This window comes from Salmo salar, chromosome ssa09 (genome assembly GCF_905237065.1).
Source record: "Salmo salar chromosome ssa09, Ssal_v3.1, whole genome shotgun sequence".
NCBI lineage: Eukaryota > Metazoa > Chordata > Actinopteri > Salmoniformes > Salmonidae > Salmo > Salmo salar.
The window spans coordinates 71,294,375-71,320,385 of NC_059450.1; the positions used below are offsets into that span (position 1 = coordinate 71,294,375).

At 45.0% G+C, this 26,011-nt stretch overlaps 2 protein-coding genes across 21 annotated transcripts in view; one reads left to right on the plus strand and one right to left on the minus strand.

Moving 5' to 3' along the window:
• The window catches only part of LOC106611719 (ensconsin), a 47,882-nt gene extending 44,324 nt beyond the window's left edge, over window positions 1–3,558 (plus strand). For all 19 annotated transcript variants that reach the window (XM_014212220.2, XM_045723919.1, XM_045723922.1 and 16 more), the window contains one exon: window positions 1–3,558. In XM_014212220.2, coding sequence (XP_014067695.2) covers window positions 1–8 — 8 coding nt within the window. In that variant the 3' untranslated portion in view covers window positions 9–3,558.
• Window positions 2,635–25,004, minus strand: LOC106611720 (four and a half LIM domains protein 1). 2 transcript variants are annotated; one of them, XM_014212223.2, is made up of 6 exons: window positions 24,701–25,004; window positions 12,436–12,617; window positions 11,783–11,960; window positions 11,461–11,630; window positions 4,570–4,756; window positions 2,635–4,382 (listed from the first exon to the last, which is right to left on the minus strand). In XM_014212223.2, exons 2-6 carry the CDS (start codon window positions 12,589–12,591, stop codon window positions 4,228–4,230), a joined length of 846 nt encoding a protein of 281 aa, XP_014067698.1. In that variant the 5' UTR covers window positions 12,592–12,617; window positions 24,701–25,004; the 3' UTR covers window positions 2,635–4,227. The 2 variants fall into 2 exon arrangements, with proteins under 2 accessions (XP_014067698.1, XP_014067697.1); XM_014212222.2 differs by lacking the exon at window positions 24,701–25,004 and adding an exon at window positions 15,839–15,970 and having other exon boundaries at window positions 3,815–4,382.
• Between the last annotated feature and the right edge of the window lie 1,007 nt (window positions 25,005–26,011).

Consider the following 26,011-nt stretch of genomic DNA (forward strand, 5'->3'; position numbering starts at 1 on the left):
AGATGTGAGGCTGCAGCTCTCCCTTCAGAGGCCTGTGAATATTGCACTTCCAGAGTTCCTGTCCAACTGAGCTCCAGACCCCCCTTACCCCCTCCACACGTACACACCCGCCCTCAGCCAGAGGAAGAGCACAGGGGGGGACAGGGACTCCCAGAACGCTAACTTTGCACCCCCACCACATGAAAAGGAAAAACGGTTTAAAAAATATCTAAAAAGAGAAACAAAGCTTCAAGGGAAAATCTCTATTCCTCCTTCAATGTGCTCACTTCAAGGGCTCTCATCCTCCCATACTTACAACAGTTGACACTTGGTTATTTTTTAAATGTTTTGTTCATACTGTTGTTTTTTAAGTGTTGTGCAACGTAATTTATTAATTTTGTTGTCTTCGTTAAATGTAATTGCTGTTATCTCATGTCTGTCTAGTTTTAGGGGGGATAGTCTGGTTTGAGAATATTCCAGGACGTATGTACATAACACTTTGCTACATGATGGCTATGAGTTCATTACTTCTTGTGTCATGAGTGAGTCAGGAAACTCTAGTACTCCCCCAGATGTGATAAAACACATTCTGATTGGTGGGCTGGGGAACCTGGGTACTGTAGTCTCTCAGGGTCTGCCTACATGAGCCCTAAGTATCTCCAGTGGATGAGGGAGTATTTACACAAATGTGTGTTACGACTTGCAGGTTCCCAAACCAGAAGCGGCACTATGTAACTCTAATCCCATCCTACCCAAATTGTAATCCGACCTAGAATTCTGGATTTGACCCAGACTTGCTCTCCTTTAAACTCTCCAGGACTTATTCTCTCATGGTTTACCCCTCTCCCCTATGCCCCAAAGGGCTGGTCAGAGCCCCTCCGCCTTCCCTTGCCATCTCCAAGCAGTCTTCACTCCTGCTCTTCTCCTTATGGCCACTAGGGGGCACTCAGGTCTATGAATCAAACAAATGGTTTTATGAAATGACTGTTGCCTACTAACCTAAGGTAGCAGGCATAAAATAAATGTCTGAGCGGGGTCGGAAGTAACCGGAAGCATACGGCTTTCAAGCTTTGCCTCTTCTCAGCTTTTCCCCTGAAAACCGGATGCTTCCGGTTTCTTCCGACACTGCTGAGGGTGGTTGCCTACTATTTCAAATTTACAAACTGAAGGATGTAGGAATTTGACAAAGCTGGTGATTTAGTAAATATTTGTGAACTGTTGCTGTTAACTTTCGGTTCCTGGTCTTTAGGTTTATGTCCTCAGATCTTGACATGTTATGTTTTTACATGTATGTAGACTTAATGTTTAACTAACTCATATCAAATTTGAATGTAATTGCATCCTGAGCGCTGAGGTATAACTTGACCCTCAGCAATGACTGCATGAATTTATACTCTTACCATATGAATGGCTATAGCCCGTAACGGATTAACGTGTGTGTATGCTGGTTAATTGCAGTCAGACGAGGTCCATGAGTTTCATTTTACGTCACTTTTCTCTAAGGGGTGTACTAGTCCAGAAACTAACTTGAATGGTTGGACATTTTCTCTTACGACGCCCAAAGTTCCTTTTTCCAGGGCTAAAACACAGTTTTGACCTGGCTGTAGATGTATGGAGTGTCTCCTACATTCGCTGTCTGTCTGTCTAGCTCGTTCCATACAAATTCCAGTGCTTCTCCACTAAGCTTCTATGTTACTTCTCCTGGCAAAAAAAAAAACCTTGTTTCAATTATTTGTGTCATAATTTGGCCGTCTGTTTATATACAATATATGAAAATATATTTCCTCATATTTAAGTGTTATTGTATTATGTATGTAATCAGTATTGGGCCAATGCATCTGTGTGGGTGGTGTACTGGGAATGGATGTTACTTTATTTAAATGTTGGTTCTGTTAGACTCGTGCCCTTTGCCAGGGTAGTCAGTGCTGTTACCCTATGCTCTGTTCTAAATCAAGCCCTGTCTCCTACCCACTAGGCACTTTAGTAGTTTGGATTGGTGTAAGCAATATGGCAACGATTCCACAAGGTGAAGCTATTATATTGCTTATACCTATCAAATACTTACAAATGACCTCAAGTGCCAAGGGATAGGGCCTAAGGTTTGGTGTGGAATTGAGTCAGGTCCAGTTTTGGTGTTACCCAGGAGGCTACAGGAAACCCTCCTGTTCTCCAGTACTCTGAGCCTAGGGCAGGGGATCCTCATACTGTAGAGGGAATATGTCAGTGTATGTTGATTTGAGGGCATTTTGTGAAGTTCTGACTTTCATCCCCCGACCACCTCTGGCAATCGCCTTGGTTCCCGACAGGGGTGGACTGAGGGGTGGGAATGTTTCAGTGCTTTATCACATAGTGAAGGTTTGCAGGCATATGGTGTCTGAAGTTTGCAATAGGAAGGTAAACATGGACTCTGACTACTGCGCCACACACTTCTCTGTATAGAAGCAGTGTGACGGAGTGAGTCTACCGCTAAATGATGGAGATGGGCGCAAATGCGATTTGGTCAGTCTTGTTCTTGTCTAGTTTATGGGTTCCTTAAAATCTGTGTCGAGAAGCTTGAATTCCCTATGCTTGAATCGTCCAAACGGAGAGGTTTGGGGACCTTGTTTTTTGCTTCATAATAAACCTGTTGACTCTCACATTTAATAAACCAGAAGGTTTCTCTGAAATAGCTTTATATTTTACATACCTTATGTCTGGACATAGACCCATGAGCTTAGCTTTGAGAATGTAACTTTAACTAAACAAACAAGCCCTTAATCATTTAACATGCTTCTCTCTCTCTCTGAGGAGAAACCTTTTTTGTTTTCATGTGCAAACAGTTATATTATTCATCACAACATAAGACGCTTTGCACTGTGGGAGGTTTTCCACTTCTTGAAAGGTTTGAAAAGCTTTCTGAAATTAATTACATGGGGTTGACTTGTCACCAAGAAGTAACTTTACTGTATAGGCCTGTTAGAGAGATGTGTGTGGTATTCTGGAAAGATAAAGTTTTCTCTATCCTCTCCGGTCTCCTCCCATCCAGGCCTTTTATAAACTCACTTCCTTGACTTGACTAACCTTTTTATCTATTCAAAGTGCAGGGGATTGCTGTAGACTTGTTCAATATGAAACGCTTGTTCCTTGGTCAGGTCTACATGTGCTTAGCTAATGGCAGTGGCGCTGGCACATCCAGTCACATACTGTAGATCGGGCCAATACATGTCAGCTGCTTTAATACTAGAAATGTTCCAGGTCCTGTTTTGTTTTATTCCGATCCCTTTCTGCATCTGTGGGCCTGAATACAGAGCTAACTGTTCTTAATTGACCTCATGATTCAGTCGCTATGACGGTAGAATAGAATGCCTTAGATTGAGAATAGGCTGTATTTTTATTTTATAGTAATTAATAACTAATCAAATGTGTCACGTGTCCTTACATTGGCCATGACAATCATTCTAACCGACCAGGGCTACAATGCGAGTATCAATAGCTTTTTCAGACCCTAACCCAAGCCATGTCCACAAATTATATTTGTAAATATATCTAAAGTGTTCTGAGAAGATATGAACTGTTAAAATAAAGTTTTGTTAAATAAAAGTAGGCTTTTGTTATTTCTGTCTAGCAGGTGGAAATACTCAATTTTTTTATCACTTGCCTTTATTGAGCCATCATAATGTGCATTCACATCCTAAACTTTCACTCCATGTCAGAAAGTTACAGTATGAGTACATGATTAGATTACCATCTCATAACACCACTTGATACCTACAGAATACCTAGTTTGTCCATGCTGATTATTACAAGAAGCGTTCGTTATATGTGAAACCCTCATACGTCACTCTGCAAACACCACTTCAGAGATGCCATGACCGATTTATTTAGTAAAGCTAGTATATAATTCAAGAAGCAATGGGAAGCATGTAACTGCCATATTAGTATTATCAAAGCACTGTTCCAGTAAGGCAGTGAAAATAGCATTCCCTAATATGGCTATGCAGTGTTCAAGCTTGTTTAGTATTGTGTATCGCAGGCCCACAAAAGCAAACCAGTTGGCGTGTGTTAGTATTCAACAATGACAAAACACTGGAACAAGATTCATATTCGGCTGCTGTTCAAATTCACTCAGGTAATTGACCTTTCTCTCTAGTTTTAACCCTTGGATTGACCTCTCAACTTGAGTTAGTTGGCACTAATTTATGTTCCTGACCCTGTCAAAACACCCCAACATGAATGACAGAACTTTTTTGGCCCCCTGGCTGGCTGTGCTCACAGCTTCTTAGCACAGTCAGGGCAGTAGATGTTCTCTCCGTTGATGACAAAGCGCTTGTTGGCCAGGGAGAGGGAGCATTTCTTGCAGTTGAAGCAGTACTCGTGCCAGGAGTGACCCTCGTAGTTCACCACGTTGGTCCCATGGCCAAACCCTGTATTATGGGAGATGGTATGTAGAGCAGTCAGCATAGTAATGGGCAAGATATGATGACCAGTGCCGCTTACAGTCAAAATATAATCTCAACAAAACAGAATGTCACATAATTAAATCCTTTATCATAAAAACAGCATAATATCAGGCATACATGTTCATGTAAACTATGTGTGTGGGTGCCTGACCTGTGATGGGGTTCTTGCAGCCGTTGCACTGCTTGGCAACGGAGGTCTTGTAGCAGTCCACACAGTAGACGTGCTCTTCGTGGGAGGTGAAGCGGGTTCCGGCCAGGTTCTTACGGCAGGTACGACACACAAAGCACTCAGAGTGCCATGGCTGATCCTGGTAGCTTATACCACCTGAAGTGATGGGCTGAGGGGAGAGAAACACCATGGTAGTTGTATTGGAAGACAGACTTATTCTCTATGAATAATAACAGAAAGCATTTCCTTTAACTTGTACTTTAAGAATACTATAAGTAGGTCCACTGTAATTACACTGTCATAAGGGACAGATTGAAATGTATTGGGGGGAGGGGTGGTCCAAAATAGGGGAGGGTTGTCAATTTTATTTATTTTTTGCTTTGGAGAGGGTATTGTGTTTTTTGGGGGACTCAGGAGGGTAGTGTGTTTTTTGGGGAGGCACGGGAGGTTAGTGTGTTTTTTGGGGGGAACGGGAGGGTAGTGTGTTTTTTGGGGAGCACGGGAGGGTAGTGTGTTTTTGGGAGGAACGGGAGGGTAGTGTGTTTTTGGGGAGGAACGGGAGGGTAGTGGTTTTTGGGGAGGCACGGGAGGGTAGTGGTTTTTGGGGAGGCACGGGAGGGTAGTGTGTTTTTGGGAGGAACGAGAGGGTAGTGTGTTTTTGGGAGGAACGGGAGGGTAGTGTGTTTTTGGGAGGAACGGGAGGGTAGTGTGGTTTTGGGAGGAACGGGAGGGTAGTGTGTTTTTGGGAGGAACGAGAGGGTAGTGTGTTTTTGGGAGGAACGAGAGGGTAGTGTGTTTTTTGAGGAGGCACGGGAGGGTAGTGTGTTTGGAGGAACGGTAGGGTAGTGTGTTTTTTGGAGGAACGGTAGGGTAGTGTGTTTTTGGGAGGAACGGTAGGGTAGTGTGTTTTTGGGAGGAACGGGAGGGTAGTGTGTTTTTTTGGGAGGCACGGGAGGGTAGTGTGTTTTTGGGGAGGAACGGGAGGGTAGTGTGTTTTTTTTGGGAGGCACGGGAGGGTAGTGTGTTTTTTTTGGGGAGGCACGGGAGGGTAGTGTGTTTTTTGGGGGAGGCACGGGAGGGTAGTGTGTGTTTTGGGAGGCACGGGAGGGTAGTGGTTTTTGGGGAGGCACGGGAGGGTAGTGTGTTTTTTGGGGAGGCACGGGAGGGTAGTGTGTTTTTGGGGAGGCACGGGAGGGTAGTGTGTTTTTGGGAGGAACGGGAGGGTAGTGTGTTTTTGGGAGGAACGGGAGGGTAGTGTGTTTTTGGGAGGAACGGGAGGGTAGTGTGTTTTTGGGAGGAACGGGAGGGTAGTGTGTTTTTGGGAGGAACGGGAGGGTAGTGTGTTTTTGGGAGGAACGGGAGGGTAGTGTGTTTTTGGGAGGAACGGGAGGGTAGTGTGTTTTTTGGGAGGAACGGGAGGGTAGTGTGTTTTTTGGGGAGGAACGGGAGGGTAGTGTGTTTTTGGGAGGAACGGGAGGGTAGTGTGTTTTTGGGAGGAACGGGAGGGTAGTGTGTTTTTTTGGGAGGAACGGGAGGGTAGTGTGTTTTTGGGAGGAACGGGAGGGTAGTGTGTTTTTGGGAGGAACGGGAGGGTAGTGTGTTTTTGGGAGGAACGGGAGGGTAGTGTGTTTTTTTGGGGAGGCACGGGAGGGTAGTGTGTTTTTGGGGAGGAACGGGAGGGTAGTGTGTTTTTTTGGGGAGGCACGGGAGGGTAGTGTGTTTTTGGGGAGGCACGGGAGGGTAGTGTGTTTTTGGGGAGGCACGGGAGGGTAGTGTGTTTTTGGGGAGGCACGGGAGGGTAGTGTGTTTTTTGGGGAGGCACGGGAGGGTAGTGTGTTTTTTGGGGAGGCACGGGAGGGTAGTGTGTTTTTGGGGAGGCATGGGAGGGTAGTGTGTTTTTGGGGAGGAACGGGAGGGTAGTGTGTTTTTTGGGGAGGAACGGGAGGGTAGTGTGTTTTTGGGAGGAACGGGAGGGTAGTGTGTTTTTTGGGAGGAACGGGAGGGTAGTGTGTTTTTGGGAGGAACGGGAGGGTAGTGTGTTTTTGGGAGGAACGCGAGGGTAGTGTGTTTTTGGGAGGAACGCGAGGGTAGTGTGTTTTTGGGAGGAACGCGAGGGTAGTGTGTTTTTGGGAGGAACGGGAGGGTAGTGTGTTTTTGGGAGGAACGGGAGGGTAGTGTGTTTTTGGGAGGAACAGGAGGGTAGTGTGTTTTTGGGAGGAACGGGAGGGTAGTGTGTTTTTGGGAGGAACGGGAGGGTAGTGTGTTTTTGGGAGGAACGGGAGGGTAGTGTGTTTTTGGGAGGAACGGGAGGGTAGTGTGGTTTTGGGAGGAACGGGAGGGTAGTGTGTTTTTGGGAGGAACGGGAGGGTAGTGTGTTTTGGGAGGAACGGGAGGGTAGTGTTTTTTTTGGGAGGAACGGGAGGGTAGTGTGTTTTTGGGAGGAACGGGAGGGTAGTGTGTTTTTGGGAGGAACGGGAGGGTAGTGTGGTTTTGGGAGGAACGGGAGGGTAGTGTGTTTTTGGGAGGAACGGGAGGGTAGTGTGTTTTTGGGAGGAACGGGAGGGTAGTGTGTTTTTGGGAGGAACGGGAGGGTAGTGTGTTTTTGGGAGGAACGGGAGGGTAGTGTGTTTTTGGGAGGAACGGGAGGGTAGTGTGTTTTTGGGAGGAACGGGAGGGTAGTGTGTTTTTGGGAGGAACGGGAGGGTAGTGTGTTTTTGGGAGGAACGGGAGGGTAGTGTGTTTTTGGGAGGAACGGGAGGGTAGTGTGTTTTTGGGAGGAACGGGAGGGTAGTGTGTTTTTTGGGAGGAACGGGAGGGTAGTGTGTTTTTGGGAGGAACGGGAGGGTAGTGTGTTTTTGGGAGGAACGGGAGGGTAGTGTGTTTTTGGGAGGAACGGGAGGGTAGTGTGTTTTTGGGAGGAACGGGAGGGTAGTGTGTTTTTGGGAGGAACGGGAGGGTAGTGTGTTTTTGGGAGGAACGGGAGGGTAGTGTGTTTTTGGGAGGAACGGGAGGGTAGTGTGTTTTTGGGAGGAACGGGAGGGTAGTGTGTTTTTGGGAGGAACGGGAGGGTAGTGTGTTTTTTGGGAGGAACGGGAGGGTAGTGTGTTTTTGGGAGGAACGGGAGGGTAGTGTGTTTTTGGGGAGGCACGGGAGGGTAGTGTGTTTTGGAGGAACGGTAGGGTAGTGTGTTTTTTGGAGGAACGGTAGGGTAGTGTGTTTTTGGGAGGAACGGGAGGGTAGTGTGTTTTTGGGAGGAACGGGAGGGTAGTGTGTTTTTTGAGGAGGCACGGGAGGGTAGTGTGTTTGGAGGAACGGTAGGGTAGTGTGTTTTTTGGAGGAGCACGGGTAGGGTAGTGTGTTTTTTGGGAGGAACGGGAGGGTAGTGTGTTTTTGGGAGGAACGGGAGGGTAGTGTGTTTTTTGGGGAGGCACGGGAGGGTAGTGTGTTTTTTGGGGGAGGCACGGGAGGGTAGTGTGTTTTTTTGGGGAGGCACGGGAGGGTAGTGTGTTTTTTGGGGGAGGCACGGGAGGGTAGTGTGTTTTTTGGGAGGCACGGGAGGGTAGTGTGTGTTTTTGGGGAGGCACGGGAGGGTAGTGTGTTTTTTGGGGAGGCACGGGAGGGTAGTGTGTTTTTGGGGAGGCACGGGAGGGTAGTGTGTTTTTGGGGGGGCACGGGAGGGTAGTGTGTGTTTTGGGGAGGCACGGGAGGGTAGTGTGTTTTTTGGGAGGAACGGGAGGGTAGTGTGTTTTTTGGGGAGGCACGGGAGGGTAGTGTGTTTTTGGGAGGAACGTGAGGGTAGTGTGTTTTTGGGAGGAACGGGAGGGTAGTGTGTTTTTTGGGGAGGCACGGGAGGGTAGTGTGTTTTTGGGGGAGGCACGGGAGGGTAGTGTGTGTTTTTGGGGAGGCACGGGAGGGTAGTGTGTTTTTTGGGGAGGAACGGGAGGGTAGTGTGTTTTTGGGAGGAACGGGAGGGTAGTGTGTTTTTTTGGGAGGAACGGGAGGGTAGTGTGTTTTTGGGAGGAACGGGAGGGTAGTGTGTTTTTGGGAGGAACGGGAGGGTAGTGTGTTTTTGGGAGGAACGGGAGGGTAGTGTGTTTTTGGGAGGAACGGGAGGGTAGTGTGTTTTTTGGGAGGAACGGGAGGGTAGTGTGTTTTTGGGAGGAACGGGAGGGTAGTGTGTTTTTTGGGAGGAACGGGAGGGTAGTGTTTTTTTGGGAGGAACGGGAGGGTAGTGTGTTTTTGGGAGGAACGGGAGGGTAGTGTGTTTTTGGGAGGAACGGGAGGGTAGTGTGTTTTTTGGGGAGGCACGGGAGGGTAGTGTGTTTTTTGGGAGGAACGGGAGGGTAGTGTGTTTTTGGGAGGAACGGGAGGGTAGTGTGGTTTTTTTGGGAGGAACGGGAGGGTAGTGTGTTTTGGGAGGAGCACGGGAGGGTAGTGTGTTTTTGGGAGGAACGGGAGGGTAGTGTGTTTTTGGGAGGAACGGGAGGGTAGTGTGTTTTTTGGGAGGCACGGGAGGGTAGTGTGTTTTTTGGGAGGAACGGGAGGGTAGTGTGTTTTTGGGGGGGCACGGGAGGGAAGTGTGTGTTTTGGGGAGGAACGGGAGGGTAGTGTGTTTTTGGGAGGAACAGGAGGGTAGTGTGTTTTTGGGAGGAACGGGAGGGTAGTGTGTTTTTGGGAGGAACGGGAGGGTAGTGTGTTTTTTGGGAGGAACGGGAGGGTAGTGTGTTTTTGGGAGGAACGGGAGGGTAGTGTGTTTTTAGATTGAAAATGTACGAATTACCCTCCTGTACGTGAAAATCTGTAGAGCAGACACAGTACCCATCTGACAAAGAAAAGCATGTTGTCATAGCATGCTGCTGGCATATCTCTCTCTCTGGGGTATAAAATATTCATACCAGACAGTGGACACCTAAGCCTATAGGTTTTTGAATGCAATGTCCTGATGCATTTAGTGCTCAAATCTCTGACAGCTGAACTGTGAGGTGGACAATTATTGTTTTAGGAAAAGTAGCTCCCCAAAAAAAGAGGCTATAAAGTTTTGCATATGCTACACATCGAAACACAAGGAATAGTGCTTTTGTAATTGGTCCTCGTCTTTAAGGACACGTAAATGTGGCTCATTTGGCCAACATCCCTTGTTTATTGATGGCGCTGACTGCGCCAAGTTGGCTCTGAATGCATATAGATCTCCATTAAATTTCTCAATTGTCCGGTAAATTAAAATCTTCCCTGTCATGTCCGGTGCCAAATTTTCCTAAAGGAAACTGAAATGGCATATTGTTTTTATGAACATTTTAGAATATTCACATCAATCTGTCTACAATTGGATGGAAACCTCGCTATAGACCCTAAAGACTCTGGCAAGTGCGCTAGTCCAATGTCACTTTGATTATGCCTACACATCATGGTTTACCAGCAGCCCCAAACATCTAAAGATAAAGACTAAGAATAAAGAATAGGCTACCAGCCAAACAAGCTTGTAAGAATTGAACTTAAACTCCCTCCTCATACTCATCTGGAGGTTGAGCATTTTTTAGTCTGCATCTCTGTAATGTGTCTGTATCTCTGTAATGTGTCTGTATCTCTGTAATGTGTCTGTATCTCTGTAATGTGTCTGTATCTCTGTAATGTGTCTGTATCTCTGTAATGTGTCTGTATCTCTGTAATGTGTCTGTATCTCTGTAATGTGTCTGTATCTCTGTAATGTGTCTGTATCTCTAATGTGTCTATCTCTAATGTGTCTGTATCTCTAATGTGTCTGTATCTCTAATGTGTCTGTATCTCTAATGTGTCTGTATCTCTGTAATGTGTCTGTATCTCTGTAATGTGTCTGTATCTCTAATGTGTCTGTATCTCTGTAATGTGTCTGTATCTCTGTAATGTGTCTGTATCTCTGTAATGTGTCTGTATCTCTAATGTGTCTGTATCTCTAATGTGTCTGTATCTCTAATGTGTCTGTATCTCTGTAATTGTATATGTATTTATGTAAAACATAGGGACCGCAATGGAAGTAGGTCCCTGACTTTATTGTGCAATCCTGGCCACTATTAACATGTTTGTGTATATATGTATTTTTTTAACTGACAAATCAGATCAATCAATCAATGCAAACTGTGCAGCGGCCAATTGATGAAAGGAAAGGGACATCCTGTTACAAAACAAAAAGTGTAATGACATTCGGAGATTCAAGCCAAGCCTTCGATACTGGGTAAGACTACAAGGTGGGCAGGGATGTATTTTCTGTTTGTTGACATAGTCTATTTATTGTGGTGTTGAAAACGCAAACCATGATATTGAAATGCTTGAAGTCGGTATACTTTGTTTATTGGTTGTATGGGGCATTGGCACAGAAACCTGTTGGTGGAAAATTTGTTGCATATATTTTATATAATAATGAATATTGCATCAAAATGTTAAATCTGATTTTCCCCCTAGCTGATCATTGTCTGCTGCCGGCTTTGATCGTAATATAATGAAACAGGCAGGGAGAGTAAGCTAATCTGTGGTGGTCGGTGAACCATCAACCTTCTGGCCTGTAGCCCTAAGTGGCAGCCCTAAGTCAATATGCACGCTTATAAACACAAATTCACTCTAGTTATTTGTGGTAGTAAACATACTTTAGATTTAATTATATGATGGAAGGATGTTCAATTTATTTTACAGTACAAGAGGGTCATGTGAAAATGTATTTAACTTTGGGGCGGGGGTACATTTTTTTTGTTATGAAACCTTGAGTTGGATTAGTCCCCCCCCCTGTACATTTCTATCTGTCCCTAACATGAAATAACATGGCAGGATAAAATGAACCAAAATGTACCATCTAATAAAAACAAATCTGTATGTGGGTGTGAAGGGGAACATTTTGTTATTCACCTGCTTGCAGTGGAAGCATTTCTTGGCAAACTTCTTGTCGTGGCACGGGCCGCAGTAGATGTCATCGCCCTTGTTCAAGAAGCTCTGTGAGCGGATTGGCTGCTTGCACTCAAAGCAGGTGAAGCACTCCTCATGCCACACCTTCTTCTTATACTCCACGTTCTGGGTGCCTGGCAATGCAAGATACAGAAGAATAGAATTTAAAAAAAAAAATGTTTCATACAGTGTGGGAATTGAAAATGTCAACAGCAGCCACGTGCACAGCGCTAGGTCACTTTAAAGAAAAGATGAAGAGGTGCATTGTGGTTATGGTTAAGCCCACCTGGCATGACCACCTTGTAGCAGGCCTGGCACCGGTTGCCATCCTCGCGGGAGCCACACTTGCCACACATGATCTTGCCGTCGTCCCTGGCGCTGAAGGGCTCGTTGGCCAGGGGCTTGTAGCACTTGGCGCAGCGGAAGCAGTCCTCATGCCAGTGGCGGTTCTTATGGTTCAGCTCCTGGACAGGAAGGAGGGGAGAGGGTCAGGAGTGAGACACATTAATACACACGGGCTTCATACACACCTCATTAAACTGAGGCTCATTTCCCTATCAATTGTAGGCTACGGTATTCAGAGGAGTTTGCCAGAAAACAGACTATTTCCATCTGGAAAGAATTATTAGCATTGGAGATGAAGTGAATTTGAGTGCAGCGTAGCATGAAGGACTGACAGCCAATACAGACAGACTACAGCCATGGGGAAACGATCCTACGGGGTTAGTCAGTAATGATCGTGTCTATAAGACAAGTGTCCGTGACTGAACGTTGACTGTTATGTTGTGGAAGCTGCTGCTCATTGAGGAAGAACAGATATGAAACACTGGTCTTAATCTGGACATATGAACTGAAGCCAGTCAGCCTACTGAACACAAACACATTCACACATTGAAAGGCACACTCACAAGGACACTCCTACACACACACAATACCCACCTTGGCATCAGCCCCAATGGGGCGACGGCATTCTGCGCAGGTGTTGGCGCAGAGCTTGTCGAAGCACTTTGTACACACGTGCTTCTCATCCTTCTTAATATACTTCTTCCCATGCAGGTTGTCACGGCAGTAGTAACAGTCGAAGCGTTCAGTCATGGTGGAAGTAGCGTAGCTCCTGGGTCCTGTACCAACACACACAACAATCACATTTACTATTGAGGATCAAGTCATGTGTACATGATCTACTCATCACATTCATTGATTGACAAGTAAATAAATGTCATTGGAGATGAATTGACTGGAGGTACGTAAACTGTCAAGGCTCTGGTTCAGCTGGATGTGATGTCTCAGAGTCACCACAGGGAGGCAGTGTAGGTTACAATTTGATTGAATAGAGCCCTAGATCTCAATATGGTCCATGTGGGCCTAGGAGAGAGTAATACCTACATGACTTATTCATCATATTCTTATACTACAACGATGATCCTCAGCTATCTGCATCCCTGCCCTGTGTAATTCCTCACCTGCCATTAACACACACAGACACACACACAGACATAACACACACTTACATGTATTCATTGACAAAACACGGTCTTGTCTATGGAGCACCCAGACACACAAAATCCTTTCCATAATCCAACATCCAAGCTAAGAGGAAGACATGTTCAAGCTGGCATCCCAGCATGTGTCCTGTCCTGTAATCAGAACCAGCCAGGTGAGGGGCTTAGCGCCGGCATGCCAAACAGCTGAGGGAAGTGGAAAATGGCTGCCTCAAAATGGCCCACAGATGTCTGCCTGTCCTGAACAGGGCTTTAGCATGTAGTCATCACTCCATGTCGGACTCGGCCCCACGGGGGGCTTTGCTGTAAAGTTTAGGCCATATTTTTAGAGTGGCTGGTTCACTCACTACAACACACCCCATCCAACCAACTCCTCCTCTCTCCCCCTTTGTGTCCTTTTTGGCAGTGTTGTTTCATTGGCTGTTAGTGTAAACAAAAACGTCCCCCTGCTCCTCTCATCAACATACCAACATTCCCATCACAACGGGCAGAGACCTAGCTGTTTCCTGGAAGAGATTGGTGTGTTTATATGTTTGTGCTCTTGGGTCTTCCTGGAACGAACTATGCTCTTTCAACCTTTTAGTGACTTATGTTTCATCTGGGTCATCTAAATTACACCAAAACTACCAAAGGTCAATCAAAATGGATCTCTATGCTGGGTTTAGCCATTTGGGAGCCAGAATGAAAATATCTGTGATTTATGAGACACAACAGATGAGATATTATTGTGAGTTCTCAAGTATCTTAATCCAGTTTAATAAAATGAGCGTGATGGAGGGAAATACTAACAAGGGAATGACATTATATCCTGGTAGCCATGGGAACACTGCAAATATTTACGAAAGCCAATTGGTGCTCTTCGAGGTGTCTGGGGATGTGTGTGGTGAACTGAACGGGATGAGTTACAGACGCTGTGGTATGTGCTCTCTCCCAGCTGTAGTGTCCAGTGAGGATGGATGGGTTGGTGGAACAGGGGAAAGAGACAGGCTTGTCTTCAGCTGTGCCAGAGGGATAAAGGAGGCCGCCCGGCTTAAGCCCCTATACTGAGTCACCGGTGAGTCACCCCCATTCTTATCTCAGTGGTACGAGCCAGCCAGGATCAGTCCAACAGAATCTAACTTGCAGGATTGGATCAGTGGCTTGATTATGGGGAGTAGGGTAGCAAGGTATCACAGTCTCAGAAGCCCGAATTCATCTAAAACGGAGTAAACCATGCATTCCATTCTGAGTGTATAAGCACTGTGCACTTGTGGCAGGGACATCACTGGGGCTGAGCTCCTGCCATCCAGGACCTCTATACCAGGTGGTGTCAGAGGGCCTTAAAAATGGTCAGACTCCAGCCACCCAAGTTAGAGACTGTTCTCTTTGCTACTGCACAGAAAATGGTACCGGAGTGCCAAGTCTGGGACCAAAAGGCTCCTGAACAGCTTCTACCCACAAGCCATAAGACTCCTGAACAGTTCATAAAATGGCCACCCAGCTATTTGCATTGACCCCTTTTTTTGCACTGGCTCTATGCACACTCACTGGACTCTACCCACACACACACACATAGTACACTGACACTTAAACACACACATACACACACACTACATATGCTCACACATAACACACACATGCATATTGATGCCACACTCACAGATAGACACAGTTTCACACTCTTTCTTTCTCTTCACATACGCTGCTGCTACTCTGTTTATTATCTATCATGATTGCCTAGTCACTTTTACCCCTATGTACATATTACCTCAATTACCTCAACTACCACATATCCGTGTACATTGACTCCATACCGGTACTCCTTGTATATAGCCTCGTTATTGTTATTTTATTGTGTTACTATTTCCTTTTTTATTGAGCAAATTTTTCTTACCTTTTAACTCTGCATTGTTGGGAAAGGATTCATAAGTAAGCATTTCACAATCAGGTCTACACCTGTTGTATTCAGCAAGTGACAAATAAATGTTTGATTTGATTTGATCTAGGCCCACAAACTCAGAGGAGTGACTTTTGAGGACACTATGGGTGCCACTGTGCCACCGTGACCATTATAGGTCTAGATTCCTAATAAAAGGGCAGAGTAATTAAACACTAAGCCCTTCAGCTACCACCAATCACATAGCTCCCCCCCACAAAAACAGCTATGGTATGCACCAGCGCTCTGTAGGAGAGGTTGGGGTATACCACTTTGGTCCCTGTGGTGGGAAGCACTCTACATTGGAAAGGTCAGAGTAAGAGCACAGTAAGTGGTGAACCAGGATGGTGCCAGGGAGCCTGGCTCTCATCTCTCACTGATGGCAGATCAAAGCCAAACGGCTCCCAAAGAGAGAGTTATAGAGGTTAGGCAGATCAACTGTTAGTATCTACCATGTGATAACTCTGTCTGACTCATAATGTATCAATATTAAATGAAACATCTTTGATTCACCACTGACAGCCTAAATGATGCTGTCCCAAGGACTTAACTTCCATGAAGTGCAATAATTCTGCTGTAAATAGCATTGCCTTGAAAAAGGTCAAACTATCACTTTTCTCCCCAAAAACTCGTTTGACTTCTTTCTACCTCTATGGACCTTTTTTCTCCCTCTGTGTCACAAGACCTTCATTTTCCTTCCACCAAAAAAAGAATCAATAATCAGATAAAGTACTCCAGGTTCCCAAAATGTTTTCAATTCTGACCCACTAAACAAACCCATGTTTCTAACCAAGACCCAAGAGGAACTTCCCACAACCCACCAGTCAGTCTCTGACCGGACTTGAGAAAATCTCCCCAAACCACCACCACTATTCCAGCACTAGGTATCAGTAGTGGAATAAAATCATCTATCACAATTCTTTACCTGAAAGTCTGTAAGCCATGTTTAGGTCCAGGTAAGAGAGGTCAGGACAGAACCAAGGACCGGAGGAGAGAGTAGCATCCACACAGGGTGATCCACACACCCCACCAAGGTATAGGCTATATATACACCCCCTCTGATCCACGCCCTGAGGCTAACAGCTGCCCCTCACCCCGACACCCCACACCCCCTCACCCACACCCCCTAACCCCACACACAAACCCAACCATGAACCATTCCATTTTAGGATATGCATCAAAAGAATAGAGTGTAGGGGAGGGGAAGAGGGATTCCAAAGCTCTGGAATGAGGACCACGAGGAACAACAGATAGTACACCCCCACTACCACTATGATATTTGTTTGTTAGTGTGTAGAATGTGTTTGTAGTACATGAATGGATTAATATCAAGCACTGAAGGACTGCAACCGACCAGCATGTTGATATCATTACTCAGTGAAAGGCATTGTGCAAACAGGCTGAGTGTCAATCAAACCTTAATTTATGGTTTGTTTATTTAGTAACACTTTATATTACCATAAACACTTAGAACATGGTGGAAGGCTTTATAGGAAATATGAAAAAAATGTGTGTGTGCGTGCATGCCCATGTTGCGTGTGTGTGTGTGTGTGTGTGTGTGTGTGTGTGTGTGTGTGTGTGTGTGTGTGTGTGTGTGTGTGTGTGTGTGTGTGTGTACTCCCATAACTCAATGATGTGTGCTCAAAACTATGTCCTAAAGCGCTCCCAGCCAAGGTTATTCAAGGCACATGCGGATAATACATTTTCAAGCACTTAGTTTTTCAGTGTTGAATACCTCTGTGACCTCAGTGGCTCTCAGCAAAAATATTTCATTGAAAGTAGCGAAGATGACATTTGTAACACCAGGGATCATCAACTAGATTCAGCCGCGGGACGTTTTTTTCCTTGAGCGGATGGTCGGTGGGGCCGGAACATAATTACTGATCATTTGTAGACTGTAAATTGAACGCAAGAATTCCAAACAGATATAACATTTGACTACAACATAATAATTTCAAATTTTGTGTACGATCGCATACACTGAGTGTACAAAACATTAGGAACACCTGCTCTTTCCATGACATAGACTGACCAGGTGAATCCAGGTGAAAACTATGATCCCTTATTGATGTCACTTGTTAAATCCACTTCAATCAGTGTAGATGAAGGGGAGGAGACAGGTTAAAGAAGGATTTTTAAACCTTGAGACAATTGAGACATGGATTGTATATGTGTGCCATTCAAAGGGTGAATGGGCAAGACAAAATATTTAAGTGCCTTTGAATGGGGTATGGTAATAGGTGCCAGGCGCACCGGTTTGTGTAAAGAACTGCAAAGCTGCTGGGTTTTTCACGCTCAACCATTTCCTGTGTGTATCAAGGACATCCAGCCAACTTAACCCAACTGTGGGAAGCATTGGAGTCAACATGGGCCAGCATCCCTGTGGAACGCTTTCGACAGAGTCCACGCCCTGATAAATTGAGGCTGTTCTGAGGGCAAAAGGGGGTGCAACTCAATATTAGGAAGGTGTTCCTAATGTTTTGTGCACTCAGTGTTTATCTCTCTATTATGTGTGAGAAGACCTTGGAACAGATTTCCAAAATGAACATTTTGAGATGATTTGCTGGTGTTTTCACAGTTTTCTTATGTCCAAAATAAATCAATAAAAACTTGGAGGCCAAATAAAATCCCCTGTGGGCCGCATGTTGGGGAACCCTGCCATAGACAGACAGTACAACAGTATTAACTCAAATAAGGTTTGGAGGAGAGGGAGGGGAAGAGACAAAGAGAGGCAGAGAGAGGGAGAGAGAGAGAGAGAGAGAGCGAAAGAGACACAGAACAGAAAAGTATTGGAGGTAATGACGGAAACTTGGGTGGGAAGGCCAGTAACTGGATTGAATAATCAGGACTCATCATCAAGTCAATGACCTGAGTAAAGAGATCCCCATTGTTTATTGTTGCCCTAATGAGTCTACCATGTCTCCGCACTTAAATGACATCCTATCCTCTGCAAAGAGCACTACATTTGACTAGAGCCCTATGGACCATGGTCAAAAGCAGTGCACTATATAGGGAATAGGGTGCCATATAAACCAGGAGAATAAAAACACTCGGCCAGACAGAGGACAACAGATCCAACAGGAAGGAATAGGAAGCAGTGGATGTTTGTTTAAGGCATCTGGTCGTATTTTCAGATTTGATTTGTCCCATTACTGAGGATCGAACATCATGTTTTTTCATTCATTGCCTGGCTGTTTATATCATCTGTCCCTCAAACTAAACCCACAGAGAAACATTAATGATCAGGCAGGCGCCATGGACACCACACCACTTAAAGCCCCCTGAGGAAGAGTCCTGTCTTCTCTCCTCTGTTGAGTATATATATATAGGATCTTAATTTGAGCCAGTTTGCTACAGCAGGAAAGTAATCCTGCAGCAACAGGAAATGTGAATTATTATGTGGATTATAATGGATGGACATTTTTGTAGGGGTTGATGTTTTCGTAACGGAAAATCAAGTCCAAAATGTCCCTCTTCAGAAACCTTTTTAAACCCCAAACACATTACAAGATTAACATTTACTACGTTGCAGGAAATTTCTCCAGCAACAGGGTGATCAAATTAAAATCCTACATCTGTACACTCACCCCCCACACCTCCCCTTTCTGCCTTGTACAGCCTCCATTAGTTCTTCTCTTCATTCTTCTCTCCTTCTATCTCCCTCCACCTCTCCCTCCACCTCTCCCTCCACCTCTCCCTCCACCTCTCCCCTCCACCTCTTCCCTCCACCTCTTCCCTCCACCTCTCCCTCCACCTCTCCCTCCACCTCTCCCTCCACCTCTTCCCTCCACCTCTTCCCTCCACCTCTCCCTCCACCTCTCCCTCCACCTCTCCCTCCACCTCTCCCTCCACCTCTCCCTCCACCTCTCCCTCCACCTCTCCCTCCACCTCTCCCTCCACCTCTCCCTCCACCTCTCCCTCTGTCTGGACAGGCAGTTGTTTTGTTGATTAAAGCTTTAAAGCTGTTTATGGTTTAGTACTGTACAACAATATAAATCAGTGTTTGTGTGTGTGTGTGTTTGTGTGTGAATGTGCGTGTGTCCGTGCTTATCCCTGTGCACATGCGTGTGTGTAATGTTAACAGTGGTGTGACAGGCTCATTTGCAGGTACTGCTGAGACAGTGCCTATTATCCTGGTAGACAGTAGCAGAGGAACTCACGCCCACCTGCAAGTCCCTTAGGTCCTGCCCTATACAAGACAGAAATAGCACCACACACTCACCCTGGCTCCATCAGCAAAACCAAACCAGAACCACAAAGAGCTTTTCCAACTACAAGATGTTCTTGGTTAGTGGGCCAAAAGCCATACAGACGTGACACATACTGTAGGAAAATTGACTACCTTCAGTTTCCTATCTTTGTAATCTATTGCGTCATGTTGCAGTGTGTCAGCTTGTCCAACAGAGATGGGGACTCTTTAAAGTCTCAATACATCCAGAGTTCTAGAGCATGGAAAGCTATTTCCCACACAAATGAGATGTGATGTGTGTTGATGGAGTGTTCCTCACTCTGGGGTGTGGCCTCAATCTCTACTCTCTCTAGGAGAGATCAAAGAGGCTGTTGGGAGGAAATCCTGGCAGCAGTTCTGTAGTGGTGGTGGGGGGGATGGTTAATGGGAAAACTATGTGCATTAACATCACATATCTAACCAGGCAGAGTCTTATTGCTCATGTTACCAGGGGGATTAAATAGGACGCCTGGAGTGGACATTCTGACCAGACGCAGGAATAGGGCCCGACTGTGTCATTAGAACATACCTCCACCTCTTCTACTGTGCAGACTAGTGTACTGACAGAACCTAAGATCACCATGAGACAGACAGATATATCACTGAGGTCCATTGGCAACAGGCATTATTCATCTGGTGTTTGACTTGTCAATTACACACTTTCCGACCAACAAATGCCAGCCTCTGATCATGATATATCAGTTAATGGATGGTTGTTATAGCCCAGACAGAAACAAAAGGAAAGGCTTTCCAATGGTTCATTTCTCAGAATGTTCCCTCTGTGTGTCTCTCTGAGTTCTGTTGTGGCTCAGTCACCATCTGTTCCTGATCCTGGTCTCTCTGAGTTCTGTTGTGACTCAGTCACCATCTGTTCCTGATCCTGGTCTCTCTGAGTTCTGTTGTGGCTCAGTCACCATCTGTTCCTGATCCTGGTCTATCTGAGTTCTGTTGTGACTCAGTCACCATCTGTTCCTGATCCTGGTCTCTCTGAGTTCTGTTGTGGCTCAGTCACCATCTGTTCCTGATCCTGGTCTCTCTGAGTTTGTTGCTCAGTACATTGTTCCTGATCCTGGTCTCTCTAAGTTCTGTTGTGACTCAGTCACCATCTGTTCCTGATCCTGGTCTCTCTGAGTTCTGTTGTGGCTCAGTCACCATCTGTTCCTGATCCTGGTCTCTCTGAGTTCTGTTGTGACTCAGTCACCATCTGTTCCTGATCCTGGTCTCTCTGAGTTCTGTTGTGACTCAGTCACCATCTGTTCCTGATCCTGGTCTCTCTGAGTTCTGTTGTGACTCAGTCACCATCTGTTCCTGATATGTGGGCTCAGTCACCATCTGTTCCTGATCCTGGTCTCTCTGAGTTCTGTTGTGACTCAGTCACCATCTGTTCCTGATCCTGGTCTCTCTAAGTTCTGTTGTGACTCAGTCACCATCTGTTCCTGGTCCCGGGCAGTGGACAGGGTAGTGATAGGACCATCTTATCTCTGTCAGGGGAGTACTAAAGTATTACTGACTCACCACCACACACAGGGAGACAGTGACACAGCCACGGCACTACTGTACATCAACACACATTACCTAGCAACAGCAGAGGAGCGGGGAGAGTTGTGAGGTGTAGACTGACAGGGTCAAATATGTGTGATTTCTGAGTGGACACGAGGCTGAAATGCCACGGCCATTTTGTCAACAAATTGACATTGTCACATCTCACAACAGGACGTGGCACGGACATAATATCCACAGCACTCGATTCAGGAATGACTCGTAGTCGCGCACAGAGGTGTGTGTGTGTGTCCATCAAGGACAGCAGGGCACCAAACAAGGTGGGGTACGTGGGGGGATTACTGTATGTGTGTCCTTTTCCATTCAACAGCCACCAAACTTCTTCTCCCATGATGCAGAATTCAGACACACACACGCACACATTGATTAAGACTTCACGGTGGGCAGGCCAACACTTCAAGCTCTCGTTGCTTCTGTATGACTCACAGCTCTCTGGAACTCCGCAAAGGTCAACTGCTCCAATAGCTCAGTCTGCTCGGTTCGTAGGGATGGAGAAGTCTGTCCACAATATGTGTCAAGTTGACAAGATAGGACAATGGAAAGAGCACGTAAAGAAGGACAGACACATGTTCAATAGGTGTGAGTTTCCCGCTGACTTCATCCGTCTTTATAAGCCAGCAGACCACACTTAAAAAGTGGTGAGACCCCAAGTTGTAGAATATGGTTACATTCACAGTCATGGGATGGAGAAGCATGATTACATCAGTTTAGTGTTTGAAGAGCGACACACAGCTAATGGGAAAGAGGGAGATCTGGTCTGGGAGAGGGTTATGAGCTCTCTCTTTCTCTACCTCTTTACCTCTCTCTCTCTCTTTACCTCTCTCTCTACCTCTACCTCTCTCTACCTCTCTCTACCTCTCTTTCTCTTAATTCAATTCAATTTAAGGGGCTTTATTGGCATGGGAAACATATTTTTGCACTGCCAAAGCAAGTGAAATAGATAATAAACACAAGTGAAATAAACAATAAAAAATGTACAGTAAACATTACACTCACAGAAGTTCCAAAATAATAAAGATATTTCAAATGGCATAGTATGTCTATATACAGTGTTGTCAAGATATGAAAATAGTTCAAGTACAAAAGGGAAAATAAATAAACATAAATATGGGTTGTATTTACAATGTTGTTTGTTCTTCACTGGTTGCCCTTATCTTGTGGCAACAGGTCATAAATATTGCTGCTGTGATGTCACACTGTGGTATTTCCCCCAGTAGATATCAAATCAAAGTTTATTAGTCATGTGCTGTGAATACAACAGGTGTAGACCTTACAGTGAAATGCTTACTTACAGGCTCTAACCAATAGTGCAAAAAAAGTATTAGGTGAACAATAGGTAGGTAAAGAAATAAAACAACAGTAAAAAGACAGGCTATATACAGTAGAGAGGCTATATACAGTAGAGAGGCTATATACAGTAGAGAGGCTATATACAGTAGCGAGGCTATATACAGTAGAGGCTATATACAGTAGAGGCTATATACAGTAGAGAGGCTATATACAGTAGAGGCTATATACAGTAGAGAGGCTATATACAGTAGAGGCTATATACAGTAGAGAGGCTATATACAGTAGCGAGGCTATATACAGTAGAGGCTATATACAGTAGAGGCTATATACAGTAGAGAGGCTATATACAGTAGAGAGGCTATATACAGTAGAGAGGCTATATACAGTAGCGAGGCTATATACAGTAGAGAGGCTATATACAGTAGAGGCTATATACAGTAGAGAGGCTATATACAGTAGAGAGGCTATATACAGTAGAGAGGCTATATACAGTAGCGAGGCTATATACAGTAGAGAGGCTATATACAGTAGAGAGGCTATATACAGTAGAGAGGCTATATACAGTAGAGAGGCTATATACAGTAGCGAGGCTATATACAGTAGAGAGGCTATATACAGTAGAGAGGCTATATACAGTAGAGAGGCTATATACAGGCACCGGTTAGTTGGGAGTTTATCAAAATTAGATTTGTTTTTTAATTCTTTGTGGGTCTGTGTAATCTGAGAGAAATATGTGTCTCTAATATGGTCATACATTTGGCAGAAGATTAGGAAGTGCAGCTCAGTTTCCACCTCATTTTGTGGGCAGTGTGCACATAGCCTGTCTTCTCTTGAGAGCCAGGTCTGCCTACAGCGGCCTTTCTGAATAGCAAGGCTATGCTCACTGAGTCTGTACATAGTCAAAGCTTTCCTTAATTTTGGGTCAGTCACGGTGGTCAGGTATTCTGCCACTGTGCACTCTCTGTTTAGGACCAAAAAGCATTCTAGTTTGCTCACTTTTTTTTGTTAATTGTTTCTAATGTGTCAATTAATGATATTTTTGTTTTCTCATGATTTGGTTGGGTCTAATGGTGTTGCTGGGTCTAATGGTGTTCCTTGTCCAGTAACTGATGTGGTCCATACAGGAAGCACAAGGCTCTCCAGTAACTGATGTGGGCCATACAGGAAACACAAGGTCCTCCAGTAACTGAGCCCACTTGTCACAATGTGACAATGTGTTCCAATGGGCATCCTGTCTGTGAACATTGGGTCCTGCTGATATTGCTGGTGTGTCAGGCTTATGCGACTGGTTGATAAGACTAAACTTTGCATGAACAAATTCTTCATGAAGGCACAAATGCTCACTTTACAAACAAATGGAACTTCATCAATCAGTCTGATTAGAAACAAGGACTGTACAGTAAAGTACCATATCATTTATCTACCATATTCTGAAAAGCTATGGGCACTAAACCCAATCCAAAAGAGAATTTTTTTGTGTGTTTTATTGATTAAAATGGTGACGTCATTGTAACAATGAGAGCCAGTCACAGTAGAGGAGGAGGAGCCTCCCTGTGTGTTCTGAGGCTGCTGCTGCTGGGAGAAAATGACATCATGCATTTGACTTGGCAGCTGGCCAAGCCAGTAAAGTGTAGCAGGGCTGAGGGCAACCTATTGTACTGTGTGTTTCCTCGAGGGTTTTTGGGCTGACCTTGAATAACCCACTGGGGAAATGTAGGCTACTATTATGATGGTATTGTTGAGCACTGATGATTTTGACATGGGCTCAGGGCCCTATTCAATTAAAACAGGTTACCACATTTAAACTACAGGAAATGTCCAAAACAGCATTATTTGCAGTCCAGTTTATTTTTGTGTCCCGTTGTAAACAATACTTTGCCTGAGGTAGACAAATGCTGCTTTTGACTTTTGCCAGAAACCTGGTTTCGGGGTTTGATTGAATCGATGACATCATGCATGTACAGAACCATAATAATCCGTCTATAAAAAAGTTTTTCAGTGAATCATTTTTCCTTATGTCAGTAAAACTATGAAACTTGGAATAACAATCATTAGTAAATGTAATTTACTAAACTGCTCATGATAAACCATTCAAATCTGGCCACATAGGCTACAGTAAATTACCAAGTCACACACTCCCCATATGCATATAGACACTTACAAATCCTTGGTTTCATCTGAACTTTGAAAATCTATACATTTTTGGTCAACAAAATGTACTGCAGCAGCTACTTTACAAATAATACGTATGATGAATGATTGCCAATAGGCTAACATGCACTACGAATAAATAACAGCACATGCCTCCAGGGAAGGGAAATTACTTTATATCACTGACTATTAAAATTCCAGCCCTCCTTATCAGACCTCTTAAGCTGCTTCAACGCTATGCTGCCCACTACAAGGAATTTGATTCTGTAAACCAGCATTCAATGACCAAAATGCACATGCACATTGTGTATAATGTTTTTTGCATGGACCCAAAACCAAAATATTACAAAAACTGACAACAAATTAAATTCAAACATTTACTCATGTCATAGACAACCGGAGTAAAGAAATATAAAAACACGTTCACCTTTTACGCACAACAGTCGTTCCACTGAACTTTTCCCAGTCAAAGAAAAACTTTATTCAACCATTATAACATATTTTCAGTAGGTTTTAGATTGTTTTTTTTTTATTCTCAAAATATGGCATTTGACTCACCTATCTCCACACCGATGTGTCCAACGGCAAGATTTTTAGCGTGGATATACCAGACGCGTCGTTGACGCTCCTTAAAAGCGAGTGGAGCTCAGAAAAAAAACTGCAGGATATGATCCAAACCTCTCCGTTCATATCAACAATGACCTCAGCCAGGAATTTACAAGCTGTAGCTAATAGGTTCTCGCTGGCTAACACTGGAGGTAATGGAAGCAATACTGTTGCATTCAAAAGGGCCTCTGCTTCACAATGCGTAATAAGCTACTCTTTGAGAACAGGTATATGAATCAGTAAACTCAATAGAAGTTTGTAATATTTTAGTATGGCCTGCATCTCTTGATTTAGCACTAGCCCTATGCTTTCTTCATTACATATCGAGGTTACCTAGCCAGCTACACGTTCAAAGTCAACAACGCAGCCACTGCTAGCTAGCCTACTCCACCAGCCAGCAGTACTGTATCATTTTAGTCAATAAGATTTTTGCAACGTAAGCTTAACTTCCTGAACATTCGAGACGTGTAGTCCACTTGTCATTCCAATCTCCTTTGCATTAGCGTAGCCTCTTCTGTAGCTTGTCTACTATGTGTCTGTCTATCCCTGTTCTCTCTCCTCTGCACAGGCCATACAAACGCTCCACACCGCGTGGCCGCTGCCACTCTAACCTGGTGGTCCCAGCGCGCACGACCCACGTGGAGTTCCAGGTCTCCGGCAGCCTCTGGAACTGCCGGTCTGCGGCCAACAAGGCTGAGTTCATCTCAGCCTATGCTACCCCTCCAGTCCCTAGACTTCCTGGCGCTGACGGAAACATGGATTACCACAGATAACACTGCTACTCCTACTGCTCTCTCCTCGTCTGACTACGTGTTCTCGCATACCCCTAGAGCATCGAGCCAGCGGGGTGGTGGCACTGGAATCCTCATCTCTCCCAAGTGGACATTCTCTCTTTCTCCCCTCACCCATCTGTCTATCTCCTCATTTGAATTCCATGCTGTCACAGTTACCAGCCCTTTCAAGCTCAACATCCTTATCATTTATCGCCCTCCAGGTTCCCTTGGAGAGTTCATCAATGAGCTTGACGCCTTGATAAGTTCCTTTCCTGAGGATGGCTCACCTCTCACAGTTCTGGGTGACTTTAACCTCCCCACGTTTACCTTCAACTCATTCCTCTCTGCCTCCTTCTTTCCACTCCTCTCCTCTTTCGACCTCACCCTCTCACCTTCCCCCCCTACTCACAAGGCAGGCAATACGCTTGACCTCATCTTTACTAGATGCTGTTCTTCCACTAATCTCATTGCAACTCCCCTCCAAGTCTCC